The 13273-nt window shown below is 45.1% G+C and overlaps 2 protein-coding genes and 1 long non-coding RNA gene across 3 annotated transcripts in view; 1 reads left to right on the top strand and 2 right to left on the bottom strand.

Annotated features, from left to right (window-relative positions):
* The first annotated feature begins 65 nt into the window (after nucleotides 1–65).
* On the top strand, nucleotides 66–1822 carry LOC124470503. Its single transcript, XR_006956409.1, has 4 exons — nucleotides 66–154; nucleotides 1072–1143; nucleotides 1440–1511; nucleotides 1680–1822. It is a non-coding gene; the product is annotated as an uncharacterized LOC124470503 (long non-coding RNA).
* A 409-nt stretch (nucleotides 1823–2231) lies between these two features.
* Nucleotides 2232–6168, bottom strand: cdv3 (carnitine deficiency-associated gene expressed in ventricle 3). The gene is made up of 5 exons (XM_047024401.1): nucleotides 5697–6168; nucleotides 5260–5336; nucleotides 4992–5125; nucleotides 4666–4828; nucleotides 2232–4564 (listed from the first exon to the last, which is right to left on the bottom strand). The coding sequence occupies exons 1-5, from the start codon at nucleotides 5892–5894 to the stop codon at nucleotides 4438–4440; spliced, it is 699 nt and encodes a 232-aa protein (XP_046880357.1). The 5' UTR covers nucleotides 5895–6168; the 3' UTR covers nucleotides 2232–4437.
* A 751-nt stretch (nucleotides 6169–6919) lies between these two features.
* tmem108 (transmembrane protein 108) overlaps nucleotides 6920–13273 on the bottom strand; it is a 33381-nt gene continuing 27027 nt past the window's right edge. Inside the window, exons 3-5 of the mRNA XM_047024335.1 lie at nucleotides 10746–12137; nucleotides 10436–10590; nucleotides 6920–8967 (exon numbers count right to left, since the gene is read on the bottom strand). Coding sequence (XP_046880291.1) covers nucleotides 8851–8967; nucleotides 10436–10590; nucleotides 10746–12137 — 1664 coding nt within the window. The 3' untranslated portion in view covers nucleotides 6920–8850. The remainder of the gene's footprint in view (nucleotides 8968–10435; nucleotides 10591–10745; nucleotides 12138–13273) is intronic.

Raw genomic sequence — 13273 nt, 5'->3', positions numbered from 1 at the left:
TGGATCCAGCCATGTGACTTTCCTAATGAACAGAAATCACTGATTCGAACGAACTAGCCTATTGGCTGTCATGCAGGTCCAGATGAGAGGTGTACTTCTGTTCTGTCTGCTGCTGGGTCACATTCTGGTTGAAGCTGGAAAACCGGTTTCTTTGGTAAGAAATGAAGTTGTTTACTTAATTTAAAACTGCCTTGCATAAGGCACAATATAGGGTTCAATGATAACTTGTTTTAAATTGTGCAAAATACAGTACAGTTATAATTAACTTTTTTTATCCCGGCAGAAATTCTAGTTTATTAGGTGCTAATTAAATGTGTCCTGTAATCGACTATTCATACTTTTCTATTACAATTTAAATCGATTGAAACAGTAGGTTTAGTATGGGATGGATTAACAAAGTGTCAGCATTGCTGTATTTTGATGTTTACATTGTTGTGTAACGGTGCAGTCAATGACCTTTTTGAAACAAGGTAAATACAAATTGTGTGTGTTTTTATAGTTGGTTAGGAGAAATGCTTAAGTCCTCCTACGTTTTCAGCAGAGATGTTGTTATACTATTATCACACTGTTGTTGTAATTATGTTACTACACTTTTTACAGTCTTTACACTGTCGTTACACTGTTATGTTGTCATCACATTTTCTACACTGTTATTACACTATCATTCCACTGTTTTTACACTGTTGTTGCACTATAATAACACTGTGATTACACTGTTGTTGCAGAGGTGGGAATTACTTTGTTACTATACTTGAGTATATTTTTGGGGTAGAAGTACTTCAAAAATGTTCTGACCACCTTTTACTAAAACACTAACACGGGTAGTATTAATGACTACTTTTTAAGTATATGTCAGAATCCATACTTCTTTACCTTAACTTGAGTGAAAAAGTGTAGTCAGTACTTCAACTTTTACATGTTTTTTTTTAGACATGGGTATTTGTACTTCCACTTGAGTGAATGATGTGTGTACATTTGCCATCTCTGGTTTCCAGGTTATCTCTACCACTTTCTAATTTCAATTAACGTAGTCTAAGAACTCCTCTTGCCAACTTTATTACTGTTCCCCAGTGGCCGTTAGGAAGCAGGCGACCACTTGAGAATGATGCGGGGTTCGAGCCAAAAGATGCGCCGTCTCCAATGGTGAGTGCTTTAACGTGCACACTTCTGGCTGTACCAAGTAGGATAAAGCTGGACAGATTTCCAAATGTTATTGTAGATGTGCTGCAATAGATCACAGAAACACATAGCCTTCAGTTGGCTATATCCCGCGATATCAGAGAAATTATTTGTAACGTTATGCTTTGTAAATTAAATTCTGTAACAGTATTGTTTGAAGTCTTGCTTAAGTCACATTTAATTACAAAAACTGGGTAACAAACTGGGATTTACATTGTCTTTACTGTAGGTGTTCTAGTGACTTAACTTCTTTTATCCAGCACTTAATTTCAGTGAACATTGGACTTGGAAATGATGCAGGGTTTGGATCTGAGGAAACTACAGGAAATCAGGTTTGTAAAGTGAATGTTTTTATACACGGTTTATTATCCCAAGTCACCCCCACAAGTCTCCCTTAAAGCCACATCCAATTAGCATCAAGTATGTTGCAATAACCCTGCAGCAACGAGCGTGTGCCGTTTCTAGTGCCCTCTGACACTTCATCTTCTCCTTATCCCCAGATGACACCTCCAAATTCCACCACACCAGCGGAAACCAGCCAGTTGACTTCATTCGTTCTTTCATTAATTAATGTATTATTTAACTGACTCATGAATTAATCCACCAATACTTGTCATTTCTTCAAATAAAAAGACTACATGTATTTAGCTGTTGGTGTGGTATTTGAACTTGAACCAGGTTGGGATTAGTGAAAAGTGGCAGAGGTAAATGATATGGTTTTTCAGCCATGAACAGAGATGTTTGCTATGAGTGTAGATAAGTTCTGAACATTTAATGGCAGCAGCTCTCCATGGTTATAGACAGTCTTTACAACAGACATACAAATATTTCAAGTTAAGGTGTAGGCAGTTAAGAAAGTACATCAATGTTGGGACAGCAGTACAGGTTGTTTAAAATATTGGCTTGAAGACTAATTAGTCTATCCTGGTAAAGCAAGGCATTTAAACATACTGCATGAGCTTAAAAGAAAGTTTGATACCATATCCAAATAGTAAATGATGTAGGATGTGGATGGAAATGATTTGAAGTTAAAGACTCAGACAAAACCCCAATCACAAGGATCAACTTTATTTTGAGTTAAACATCTCACAAGTGTTTTCAGTCATCCAGCCAGTGGTCCGGCCGGTCAGTCCGTCCAGATGTTTTAATTCTCCAACCCTGACACTCCTTAAATGAGACTCCGTAATATTTTGAAAGAACTTTGCTTGAGATCTTCTACATGTTTCAGACAGCTAGCCATCGTTGTCTCGATCAACATATGACTTTACAGTGATAAGAGGGGTTGGCTGTAGCATGTACAGGCCTAGATCCAGGGTCATTCTGAATAGCCATTGACAGACACAACTTGCCCTCTTAACACTTGGTTCCACCTAGGGAACAAATGCTACAGTTAATCCAAACCATATGATCCTAGAATGGCACCATTCAAATTCTCTTTTCCTTGGAAAAGTCACTGATTTCAATCAGACAGGATTGGTATCAGCTGTGTAGAGGCACATACTTCCACCTATCCAGCCATTTAAGATCAGAGAGGAAGCAAAGATGCATTGTAGAGAATTGGTACAGCGCCTAGATCTTGTGTCCATAGAGTACATCAGTGGGTTTGGTGCCAAACAGGAAAGACAAACTGAATCACTCCAGAAATGAGAATAACATACAGGCTTCCTCCTCTAACACAGGTAAACCAGTAAGTGCTGAGGCCTCTTTAGCAATGGATGGAACCTTCAAGGTGGGGAAAAGAGGATGTCTTGTGGTGCAAAGCTTATAAATCAAGTTTGGGGACATTAGCAATGCAACAGATTGGGGGTAAAGGGAAAGCCTATACTTTTATATCAGAATTATGCTAAACAAAATCACATTTCCTTTGGGGAATTCAGATGGTGTCAATTAGTTGGGTAATTGTAATAGGTAGCTATGTCTTTATATGTAACAATTTGAAGTCTACCCTCCACATTACTTCAACACTACACCTTTCCAAGAACAGAAAAACAGTGGCAACACTGTCGAAAAACAGCCACCAACAAACAATGCAGAAGGTCAACACATTTACCAAAAGGAATGACTTCAGATTAGAAATGATCTTTAATAATTGGTGTTCTGATGTTATAGAATCCAAATTGAGGGGGGTGGGAATTCATAATTTGGGTAGCAAGTCAAAACAGTGGATATGAATTGCGGGCAGTTAGCTGTTCAAACTACAACTCGGCACTACATTCTTGTTGAACTGAGGTTTTTCTCAGAGTGGCAAGATCCACAGGCTGCCCAACAGCCTGTGAAGACAGCGTGCGAGCAGGCTTTTCTTCAGAGGACAAAGCAGCTTCTCTTTACAGTAAGGCCACTTTAAATAGTTATTCTATATAGAGGACCACAGCCTTTACTCCTTGTCCACAGATCTCATTACTGAGGGAAAACAAGGGGTCTTCAAGTGTCTAGGTGTAAGAGCATGGTGGTGCTGGCCTGCAGGGCCAGATGGAACCCCCCCCCCCCCCTTCCTCTCCTCACTCAAGCTGAGGCTCAGATGGAAGCCCCTCCCCTTTCTCTCCTCACTCAAGCTGAGGCTCAGACAAAATGGCTGCCACAGCTTTGCCAATGAGGTAGTCTCCCTCCCCGTCCCCGACTTTCCTCTCATGCCCCAAACCGAAACTCAAATACACGCGCACACACACCCCAAAAAACCATGTGCAGTTCTGGATTATAACGATCTTCGCAAAAAATATATCTATTTCAACAGAAGTTCGGAAAATCATCACCTCGCCGGGTATCGATCCTCTGTGGCTTTATCAAAGTTTAGCAAGTTGACAAGTTCAGAGATGCCGTACCACACGACTGCTGCTCTGACTGCCATCCACAACAGACAACTTTGTTGTCCTCGGTTGCTGCTGCTGCAGTGCTGTTCATATTGGTGTATTAGGTAGAATCGATCTGTTTCTTTAACCACAGCCCCTTTAGCTGCGATCCTTTAGTCCTTCCAAATGTTTGTGTGTTTTGTATGGTGCATCAATATCATGTGTGTGCATGCCTGTGGGTGTTGGGTGAGTGTGTCAATGTAGAGTGTGTGTGTGTGTTTGTTTTCTGTGGTGTCAAAAGGGACAGAATGTTCAGTGTGGTGGTGGTAGCACCAGCTTCGACAGGGGTCTGGTTCACCACAGCTGTATTTCAGTTTCCCTCCAGGAGGGAAGGGATGGGGAAGGAGAGGGGAGGGGACTGGGCAGGACCGCGCAGGATGTGAAGGGGGGGTGGGGGTGGGGAGGGAGGGGCTTACTTGGCCCCCAGGATGGCATACTGGTTGTCAAGCTGCAGCTGTTGCATAGAAGCACTCCCCCCCTCCTCTCGGCCGCGGGTCTTGTGCTTCACCACCTCGAAGGTCTTCTCCATTTCTCTATCCCTGCAAACAAAACACGTGTGCATCAACACATGTGTCAACCGATATTTATAAAACCACGTCAACATCTGTGCCGGCTTCACAGGTGCCGTCTAGACACCTACTTGCGAGTCTCCATGTGCTTAGAGGTTGCACCCAGGGAGGGAAACTGCGTGTCGCTGAAGATCTCAGGGGGGCCTTGGGTGGGGCCTCGCTTGTTGGTGGTCAGCCTGGCCCCTGGGGGGCGGTACACTCCTGAAGGCTTGGACTCAGGCACTTCCACTTCCTCTGCAGGCGGTGAATAGAGAATGACTATTCATTCGTGAAATTATACATATTGACTTGACATATCAGATACAATATATCTTGGAGTTATATTGAGGAATTTGAGAAAACATTAAAAGTACATGGGCCATGATCTCTATAGTGATGAGAAAGGGGCTTCACATACCCACAGGGGCAACAGCAGCTGGAGCTGAGCCAGATTTGTTCCAAGGTCCAGAAAATTTGTCTCCACTGACCAGGATGATCTCTCCATCATCCCCAACTTCCTCCCTTTCATACTCCTCCTCCTCCTTCTCATCACTGCCACATCAACCAGAGAAAGTGTCAGACACACAGGGGAGGTGACGGGGCACAGACATGGCGGCAGGTTATAAAATATGTACAAAAACGAAAAATAGCCAAATGTGGCCCTCCCCTATGTCCCTCCATTTTACCTTATCTGCAGGGCCTGCAGTCGGAGGCCGCTGTAATCCACCTCTTTCTGCTCAAATTCTTTCCACTCCTCGTCCTCCTGAAGACAAAGGCACAGAATATAGCGCTGGTTCACTACCTGAAAGCCTCTAAAAATTCTGACAGTAAAGCATCCAAATGCGTCGTATTCACGTCGTTAAAAAATGTGTCAACTGAAAAGGCAAATGTACATCACCCGTAAACAGCTGGAGTGCACATAGTCTTTCCCAAAGGAAACCTTTTTAGTACTTGCTTACGAAAGTAGCTAGCAAAAGCATCTACACATTCATACCATTGTATCTCGACAATGATGAGTCAAAAAAATTACAAACATCTACCGGCTAGCTATGACATTTTAATTAAACCAGGCCCACGCCCTAGCTCGCTAAACTAGCTAGCACGACCGGGTACGTTACATTACCCTTTCAATCTGCGCATCTTGGTTTTCACTTTTCGTTGACTTCTCCTTTTCCTTTTTGTTCTTTTTTAAGACAACTGGGGTGGGCCCAGCTGCCGTCTCTTTCCCCTTCCCCTTTTCTTTCTTCTTCTTTTTATCCCTCTTGGCAAAGAAATCATCCAGGCTCTTCTCCGCACCGCCAGTTGTAGCAACATCCGCCATTTTCAAAGAAAACGCCGCTAGCTAGCTTGTAGCAACCGAGTGACGAATCTGAATTTGATCAGTAAAATTAACCAGTTTGAATCGATTTGAAAAGTCTTACTATTCTCTTATACTATCAACAACATTAAACGGTTTCAACCTACGCGATATTATCTCAATTCAGCCACTCCGCTCGCCTGTCTTTCAATGCCACATTTGCTAGGTAGCTTAGCTGGCTGACTGGCATTCCACACTGTGAGATTGCACACGACTGACTGAAGCTTCAGCCGGATGCACAAGGAAAACGTCTTATGTTGCCCCGGAAACGTTCAAGAGACAAGTTTGATAGACAAACTCAATAGCCAATACATCGCGGTTATGTTTTCTCCACCCCATCACATTATAGCGGTTGGAAGAGCAACACGAGTTTTTTTAGGTGACAAAATAAATGCCGGAAAAATTACAGACATACATCGCTATTTGAATATGATTTATTTGGGATCACATAATTGTTTGATAGTATATGATTAAAATGTCAGCAGGGTTCTGTACCATTGCACTTTGGCGAACTAAATAAATATAAGCTTAGCCTAACAGTATACCTTGTTAATAATACTGTGCACTGTAACGTGTTATCTATCCACTAGTTTGCATGAATTGATACAACCTTACCATTGAGTGGCATACTGTGTGTATTACCTTCCATGCAATCCACATTGGAACAAACAAGGAAAGCTCATCTTTTCTCGTATTATTATAACTGAAAGAGCAACAATGACCAGACTGGGCATTAGGTAGGCCTATATATGATCAGGGTTATACACCTCTATCTATACTAGCATTGGCTGGACGGAGAACAGAGACACAAAGAACCTTCTGCCGCACTGAATAGTTTGGCTGCTGTCAGCAAGATTTTTTAGCCTATATAGGCCTAGTAGCCTACATTGTCAGTCACCTATCAGCTGTGTGGCATGTCAATAATTTGTTCTTTGTGTACAAATGCATTGGGGAGGGGAGCATCCACTCTTATTGACAAACAAGACACGTTTTCCCAAGCTTTTGTCTTTTATTGCTCAGCAGTAAAAAGTACACAGTGTATGCTACGATACAAAAAAGACATAGGCCTAACGTTGAACACAAGATACTGCCACACCTTCCCTTAACCGTACTACATATTTTGAAGTATTCACACATAGGCCCACTGCAATGACAAACGTCTAGCAAGCCTGTATGTGTGTAACAGAACTTCAACATAACCTCCAACAGAAATGAATATGATTGAGCTTGTCAACAATTCTCAAAAAAGCAATACCAGACAAAGGCAGGCAGTAGGCTATTCAACAATTTCAGACAGAATATGAGACAAGCAAAAGTAAAAGATGATAAAGGACTGTAATTTGATGCAAAAAAAGAGCACTCAAACAAAACATTTAAACTATGTCTGCATGTGCTCACGGTAAATATTCAGGATAAAATAGCTCAATGCTTTCATTGGTCAGTTATAATCACACACCATTCTATACCTGTACATTACAGTAATACACACAGTTCATTTGCATTGACAAAACTGTTGCCTACTTATGGAGGGAGAATGGAAAAGGTTTGGTCAAACTATTTTTTCAGGATGGTGAGGATTTGAAAACTCCCCTGCACTGCACACCTCAACCATAACTCCATGACACACAAATCCTCACAGATAGACTGACAGGCTAGCAGTCAGACTGACACACACACACACACACACCCCACACACACACACACACACACACACACACACACACACACACACACACACACACACACACACACACACATACATACATACATAATTGAACAAACATTTAGATATATCGGCATGTATAATTGAACAGTAATCATGTGCTCAGTTTCATTATATCATAGTATATCATAACAAATCATTTTCTGTAATAAAACAAACACATTAAAGTAGGCAATTATATTTTTTTAAAGATAATGGAACACTGAAGCTTTTCAAGCTTTGAAATTGTGTATCACACCTTTGTATTTTGAAAAAGGGGGTTCTGTGTGTGTCATTTTTTAAACTTACTCGGTTATGTGTGACTTTCCGCACTTGCAATTTATACGTTTTATGTAAAATTGTAACACACACACAGTTACATACATGCACAGTCACCCTCCCCCCCCCCCCCCCCCTCTCTCTCTCTCTCTCTCTCTCTCTCTCTCTCTCTCACACACACACACACAAACTACATTAGCACATATGAAGCTTTAACAGCTTGACAAATGAAGTTAAGACATCTATGTGGTCCCTCAGCAGAGAGGCTGGTGAAACACAAGGGGAAAAGCCATTCTCGGTCACCTCCATTCGGTCTGCAGACACCCCAGTCCTCTATGCTATTTCTTCTTCTGTCCTCCTTGCTGCACCCCTCCAGAGACAACAGATCAAACTACAACACTTGTATTTTCTCTCTACTAAAACCCAATCTCATAAAACCTTACTCCAAACCTCTGTATCCCCCCCAAGTACGTAGGTGCAGAATTCAAGTTCAACAGGCTTTTTTAATAAGTGTTTTGGGTTTGATTATAAAGAAATTAAAGTGTGTATATTTTTGTTTGTTTTGTACAGCATTTTCTCTCCAAAGCAGAAAGTGGCAACATCCACAATGCACTCACCATCAAGCCACTGTAACACAACTGAAACCACAAACGTTGTGTATCTTTATAAAAACATAAAAACCTTTATCACAATTAAGCATTTGTAGAAAATGTACATCAGAAAAATATTGTTGGATTCCCTCTCCTAGTAAATACTGTGTTTACTTCAGTCTTCCTCTATTTCTTTGAAGTTGTAACTGAGTCTCTGAAGATTTATCACATGTATAAAAATGACAGCGACAGCAGGAAGGGGAGAAAGGGAGTAAGCCTTGGGGAGGGGACTTTAATTTTGACAGTCTTGTGCTAGTGCAGGATGATGTGGCCACCGTTGTCTTTGTCTCTAAATGTCGGAGGCTTTGTCTCTGTTGATGAAGAGTGTCTCCTGGCAGAAGGGGTTCACCAGTACCACGCCGCTATCACTGTAGTCTCCATTAGGAGGGAGGCAAGTCTCCTGCTCCTGTCAACACACATACATGTCATCCTGGATCCACGTTTTTAGTTCTCTAAGAAACATCACATCCGCAGCTCCTTATTCTACAAAAACACAAACCTCCTTTCTTTGTGAATCTAGATCCACCAAGATTGTATTGGTGATATCTGTACAGAGACATGTTGTCACTGTCACGTATCTACCCATCTAGTTATCTCAGAGATTACCACAAGAAGGGAGAAATGTTTTGTGTTTTTTTGTAGAACACAAGAGAGATTGTGTGTTTTTTGTGAATCCAAAAAGGTATAGAAATTGTAAGGCTATCTACATTAAATTACATTCAAAATATGTCATAGATCAATTCACTTTCAGATCAGGTCATTCTGGACGTGAGAGTAACTGAAAATGTTTCAATCTACAATAAGTAATTCAAACAGCTTCTTCATACAATAGGATCCTATTATTAATCACTGGAATTCTTGATATACTTCAGTTATTCTGAAATTCAGAATTAATGAATTGATCCTTCAGTATCAGTCTGACTATCACAGACGCTAGCTAATTTGAAAGTCTATACTGCTATACAAAGGGGTTGTATAGCAGGAATGAAACAGCTTCCTTCCTTCTCTGCCTCTCAGGGTCTCAGTTTGACAGGGAACATACAATGACAAAAGATATGTGGCTCCTAAAGTCTTGCAGAATGAGAGAACGGATAAAGCAAGAGAAAGGAGGGAGGGGGGGCTTGGGAAAAAAGACAGAAGGGAGGGGTGACTCAGAAGATGGAGCACCAGAACAGAAGGAGGAGAGAGGAGGGAGAGACACAGAGAAACATTCTGGTGCAAGTGACTCAGCATTAATGCAGAGCAGTTGCCAACAGAGTTGGTGGAAAACAACAGAAAGACAACAAAGAGAGGGAGGAGAAGATGGAGAAAGGGACGAGACACACTAAGATAGACGACGGGGATTAATAGGAAGCCGAGGAACATGCAAGGTTTTGACTTTGTCTGATGAAGTATAGCTATTTTCAAAGGGTTCTAGAGTGTTTTCTAGATGATCTGAAGGTTCTAGGTTGCTCTACAGAGAAGGAACGAAGCCGGAACAGGACACCTGCGTATCACCACCAGGGGCAGCCTAAACACATCCTGGCCTCTTCATCACACTCCTGCACCACCAGCACAAGGGATGAACGATGGATGGAGAGAGAGAGAGGGAAACCAATAACAGGAGGAATGAGAAGGAAAGGAGAGGCGCTCAGTAAGCAGGGATAGGAGAGGATACATTCCGTGATTAGTGACATAAGCATGACTGTTAGAAGATGGGACGCCATGGGCATGACAGATATGGAGACAGTTTCACAATTTTGAACTTGCAGTACTGCCAACTCAACAGCAGGGGGGTGTATTATATAGCATAACAAATCTGTTGACCGACGCTAAAACTGAAATTAAAACTGAATGGAACTCGAGAGCCCAGTGGCCAATCCTGGCAGTCATACCTCGGCAGTCTCCAGAGACTGGATCTCCCTGGGCAGCTCCACGGCGTGCCTGCTGAAGTAGTCCATGGTGATGGCGTTGTTCCAGTAGCTCAGGTTGTTCTCCTGGCTGGAGGACTTCTTCTTCCTCCTCATACAGCAGACAGTCAGCAGCACCGCTGGAGATAGGGGGAGAGAGAGAGAGAGAGGGGTCAGCATCACCCACACAAATATGTGTCTTGCCAACCGAATTCACAACATCTGAGCCATGTACGTGTGTAGCTGTTCTTAGACAGCTGCTAAACGCCGAGCTGCTGAGATGTGTGTTACTCACAGCACGAGGACACAGGCACGCTGATGGCCAGCACGATCCACACAATGTCTATCCTGCTAAGGCAGATGGTGGCGCGCCCCAGCGAGGAGTCGAGGGCCGGCCCTGACCCGTTCCCCAGGCCCCAGGGATCCCGCGTGGTGGCGGGCACCAGCCGGTTGAGGAAGTTGCCACTGGCGGTGGAGGGGGACTCAGAGTCTGCTGAGCTGTTCCCCTGGGATCCTGGGGAGTCCGGGGCTGAGCTGTTTGAGAGGAGCCCCCCCTCAGTGGCGTTCCCCAGGGGGCCGTGTTCTACTGTGGCGTTACCCTGAGGCGCCGTCGTAGGGGGAGGGGCATCCTTGCTACCGGCAGCCTCCTCAGTTGTGTTGTGGTTGGTTACAGTTGCAATGGTTGAGACTGGATGGAGCTTGAGCTCAGGGGCTAGGCTGGTAGGCGTGAGAAGGGAATCTGGGGGAGAGGAAGGGGGGATGGCGGGTGGAGGAGCCTTGTCGGAGGGGCTGACCACCAGCAGCTCCGAGGTGGGGGGCTCGTTGAGACTGGGGTGCACCTCACGCAGTGTGATGGCATGGGCCGGGGCCTGCTTGAGCTTGGTCTGAGCGGGCTCCCTGAGTGTCTGGCCTCGCGCAGTATCAGCCTCCGCCCTGGAGGAGGAGGAAGAGGAGGAGGAGAGGGAGGAGAGGGATGAAGGCTGGAGCTCAGTGGTGAGGAGCGGCTGGCTGGGGTCGGTGGGTTCCTCTATACCCAGATCCTGGGGGTCCAGACTGGGGGCTGGGGAGGCTCGGGGTCTCTCCATACCCAATGTGTCCCCTCTCTCAGTGGGGGGCGCAGGGTCGGGGGGCAGGGTGGAGCCTGAGTGAAGGGACGCCTCCTCGCTATGTGGGCCAGCAGTGCAGGGGTGGCTGGGGAGGCCGCTGGCCTGGTTAGTGCAGGGAGGAGGATCTGTATCTGGGCTAACAGCATCAGCTACATTGACCGAGTTGGTGAGATCAGAGCCGGGGGGCTGAGGCTGGGGCTGAGGCTGGGGCTCACTCTGCATAATGAGGCTGACGGGGTCGGCTCTGGCAGAGCTCACAGTGTTGGGGTTCACTTGATCTGCAGCGCTTAAGAAGCTGTCTTTACTGGAGGGAACCAGGCTGCTGGGGAGGGCATGCTGCCAGCCCAGGGAACTGAGGGCGGCAGTGGGCAGGATGATGCCCGCACCCCCCCCCTGCGGGGGCCAGTACCCGCTGCTGGAGCCCTCCTGCTGGGTGTCTGGGGGGGCGTGGGTCGGGGCAGGGAGGGGGGAGCTCTGGGGTGCCGCTGTCATGGATACCGGGTCCTGGGGTGCGTAGCTAGGGAACAGCTCCTGGTTAGACGACACCAGGCCCAATGGCAGTGCCAGGATAGCTATAACACCTAGAGAAAGGGAGAGGGAGAGAGAGAGAGAGAGAGAGAGAGAGAGAGAGAGAGAGAGAGGGGGGGAGGGAATGACAGGAATTAAACACTGTGTGGGTACGTAGGTGTGTATCTGTGTGTTTGTCCGTCGAAGTGTAACAGTCTGCTGTTCTCCAGAGGTCCCCAGATTAGCCTAGCTCAGCACAGGCAGTGTGACCTGCTTGCTAGTATAGTGTTCATCTGCCCAGGAGGACTGAGAGGCCTGTCTTGAATTCATTACACACATTAAAAGCTTGAATCACTTCCACTGCTTTATTTGTCACTTGCCTTTGACAGGATTGCTTTATTAACCTTATTATGTCCCCCAGTGCATGTGTGATGTGAGTGGGCCTGCAGTGTGTGTGTGTGTGTGTGGTGTGTGGTGTGTGTGTACGTGAGTATGCATAAGTGTTACCAGACATTGAGTATATTATCAGCAACCTGTTGAAACAAGACAAATAACTGTGCCTGCTACCTATTAAACACGTTCAAATCAGCCCATCCTCTGAGATGTCTTAACATGGCCAGTAATAGTAACTGTGTGGATTTCAGGTACAGCAGCTCTATGGAACTACTTCAGAGAGCTAATAAGGCTAATAAACATACAGTGTACACTTTGATATGCTGAGAATGATTTAATCAACTCCCCCAGACCAATCTGACAGCTTTCCTAGGCTCATTCACAACACATAGGAGGGATATATGAGCAGCTATTTCAAGTTGGCTCGGAGGAACAGAGTAACAGAGGGCAGGGGACAGAAAGAAAAAGAGAGGTGGGGGGGCGATCGAAATCAAAGGAAAGAAAGACAGAGAGAGTGGAGTGATGGTAGAGGGAGGCAGGAAGCTGGATGGGCTCATGAATTCCCCCCGTCCCCCCCCCTTGTCTCATTGACACAGTTAAACATGGCTAATGTGAACACATCAATGAGGCTCCCAGTGGGAGGCACCCAGTGCACTGCTGGTGTCCTGGGCTTCAGCCTTCAGCCTGCTGCCACACAGAGAGAGACGCTGTGCTGCCTGCTCGCTGACGCCTTCACAGACACACCACATGTTCCACAACGAGAGCTTGCGAAGCGTTGCTGGGCATGAACACAAGTCCAATGAAAGTGAATGGAGTG

The sequence above is a fragment of the Hypomesus transpacificus genome, chromosome 8, assembly GCF_021917145.1.
Source record: "Hypomesus transpacificus isolate Combined female chromosome 8, fHypTra1, whole genome shotgun sequence".
NCBI classification, from domain to species: Eukaryota; Metazoa; Chordata; class Actinopteri; order Osmeriformes; family Osmeridae; genus Hypomesus; species Hypomesus transpacificus.
The sequence above is the reverse complement of the archived record's forward strand: the minus strand, read 5'-3'. Positions and strand labels throughout refer to the sequence as shown.

What these genes read in the sequence shown, in the direction of transcription:
- cdv3 (XM_047024401.1), bottom strand. Translation starts at nt 5,894, where the DNA reads ATGGCGGATGTTGCTACAACTGGCGGTGCGGAGAAGAGCCTGGATGAT. An exon ending in AAGATGCGCAGATTGAAAGG is followed by an intron (nt 5,337 to 5,696) that starts GTAATGTAACGT and finishes CTTTGTCTTCAG; the next exon opens with GAGGACGAGGAGTGGAAAGA. An exon ending in CTGCAGGCCCTGCAGATAAG is followed by an intron (nt 5,126 to 5,259) that starts GTAAAATGGAGG and finishes TTGATGTGGCAG; the next exon opens with TGATGAGAAGGAGGAGGAGG.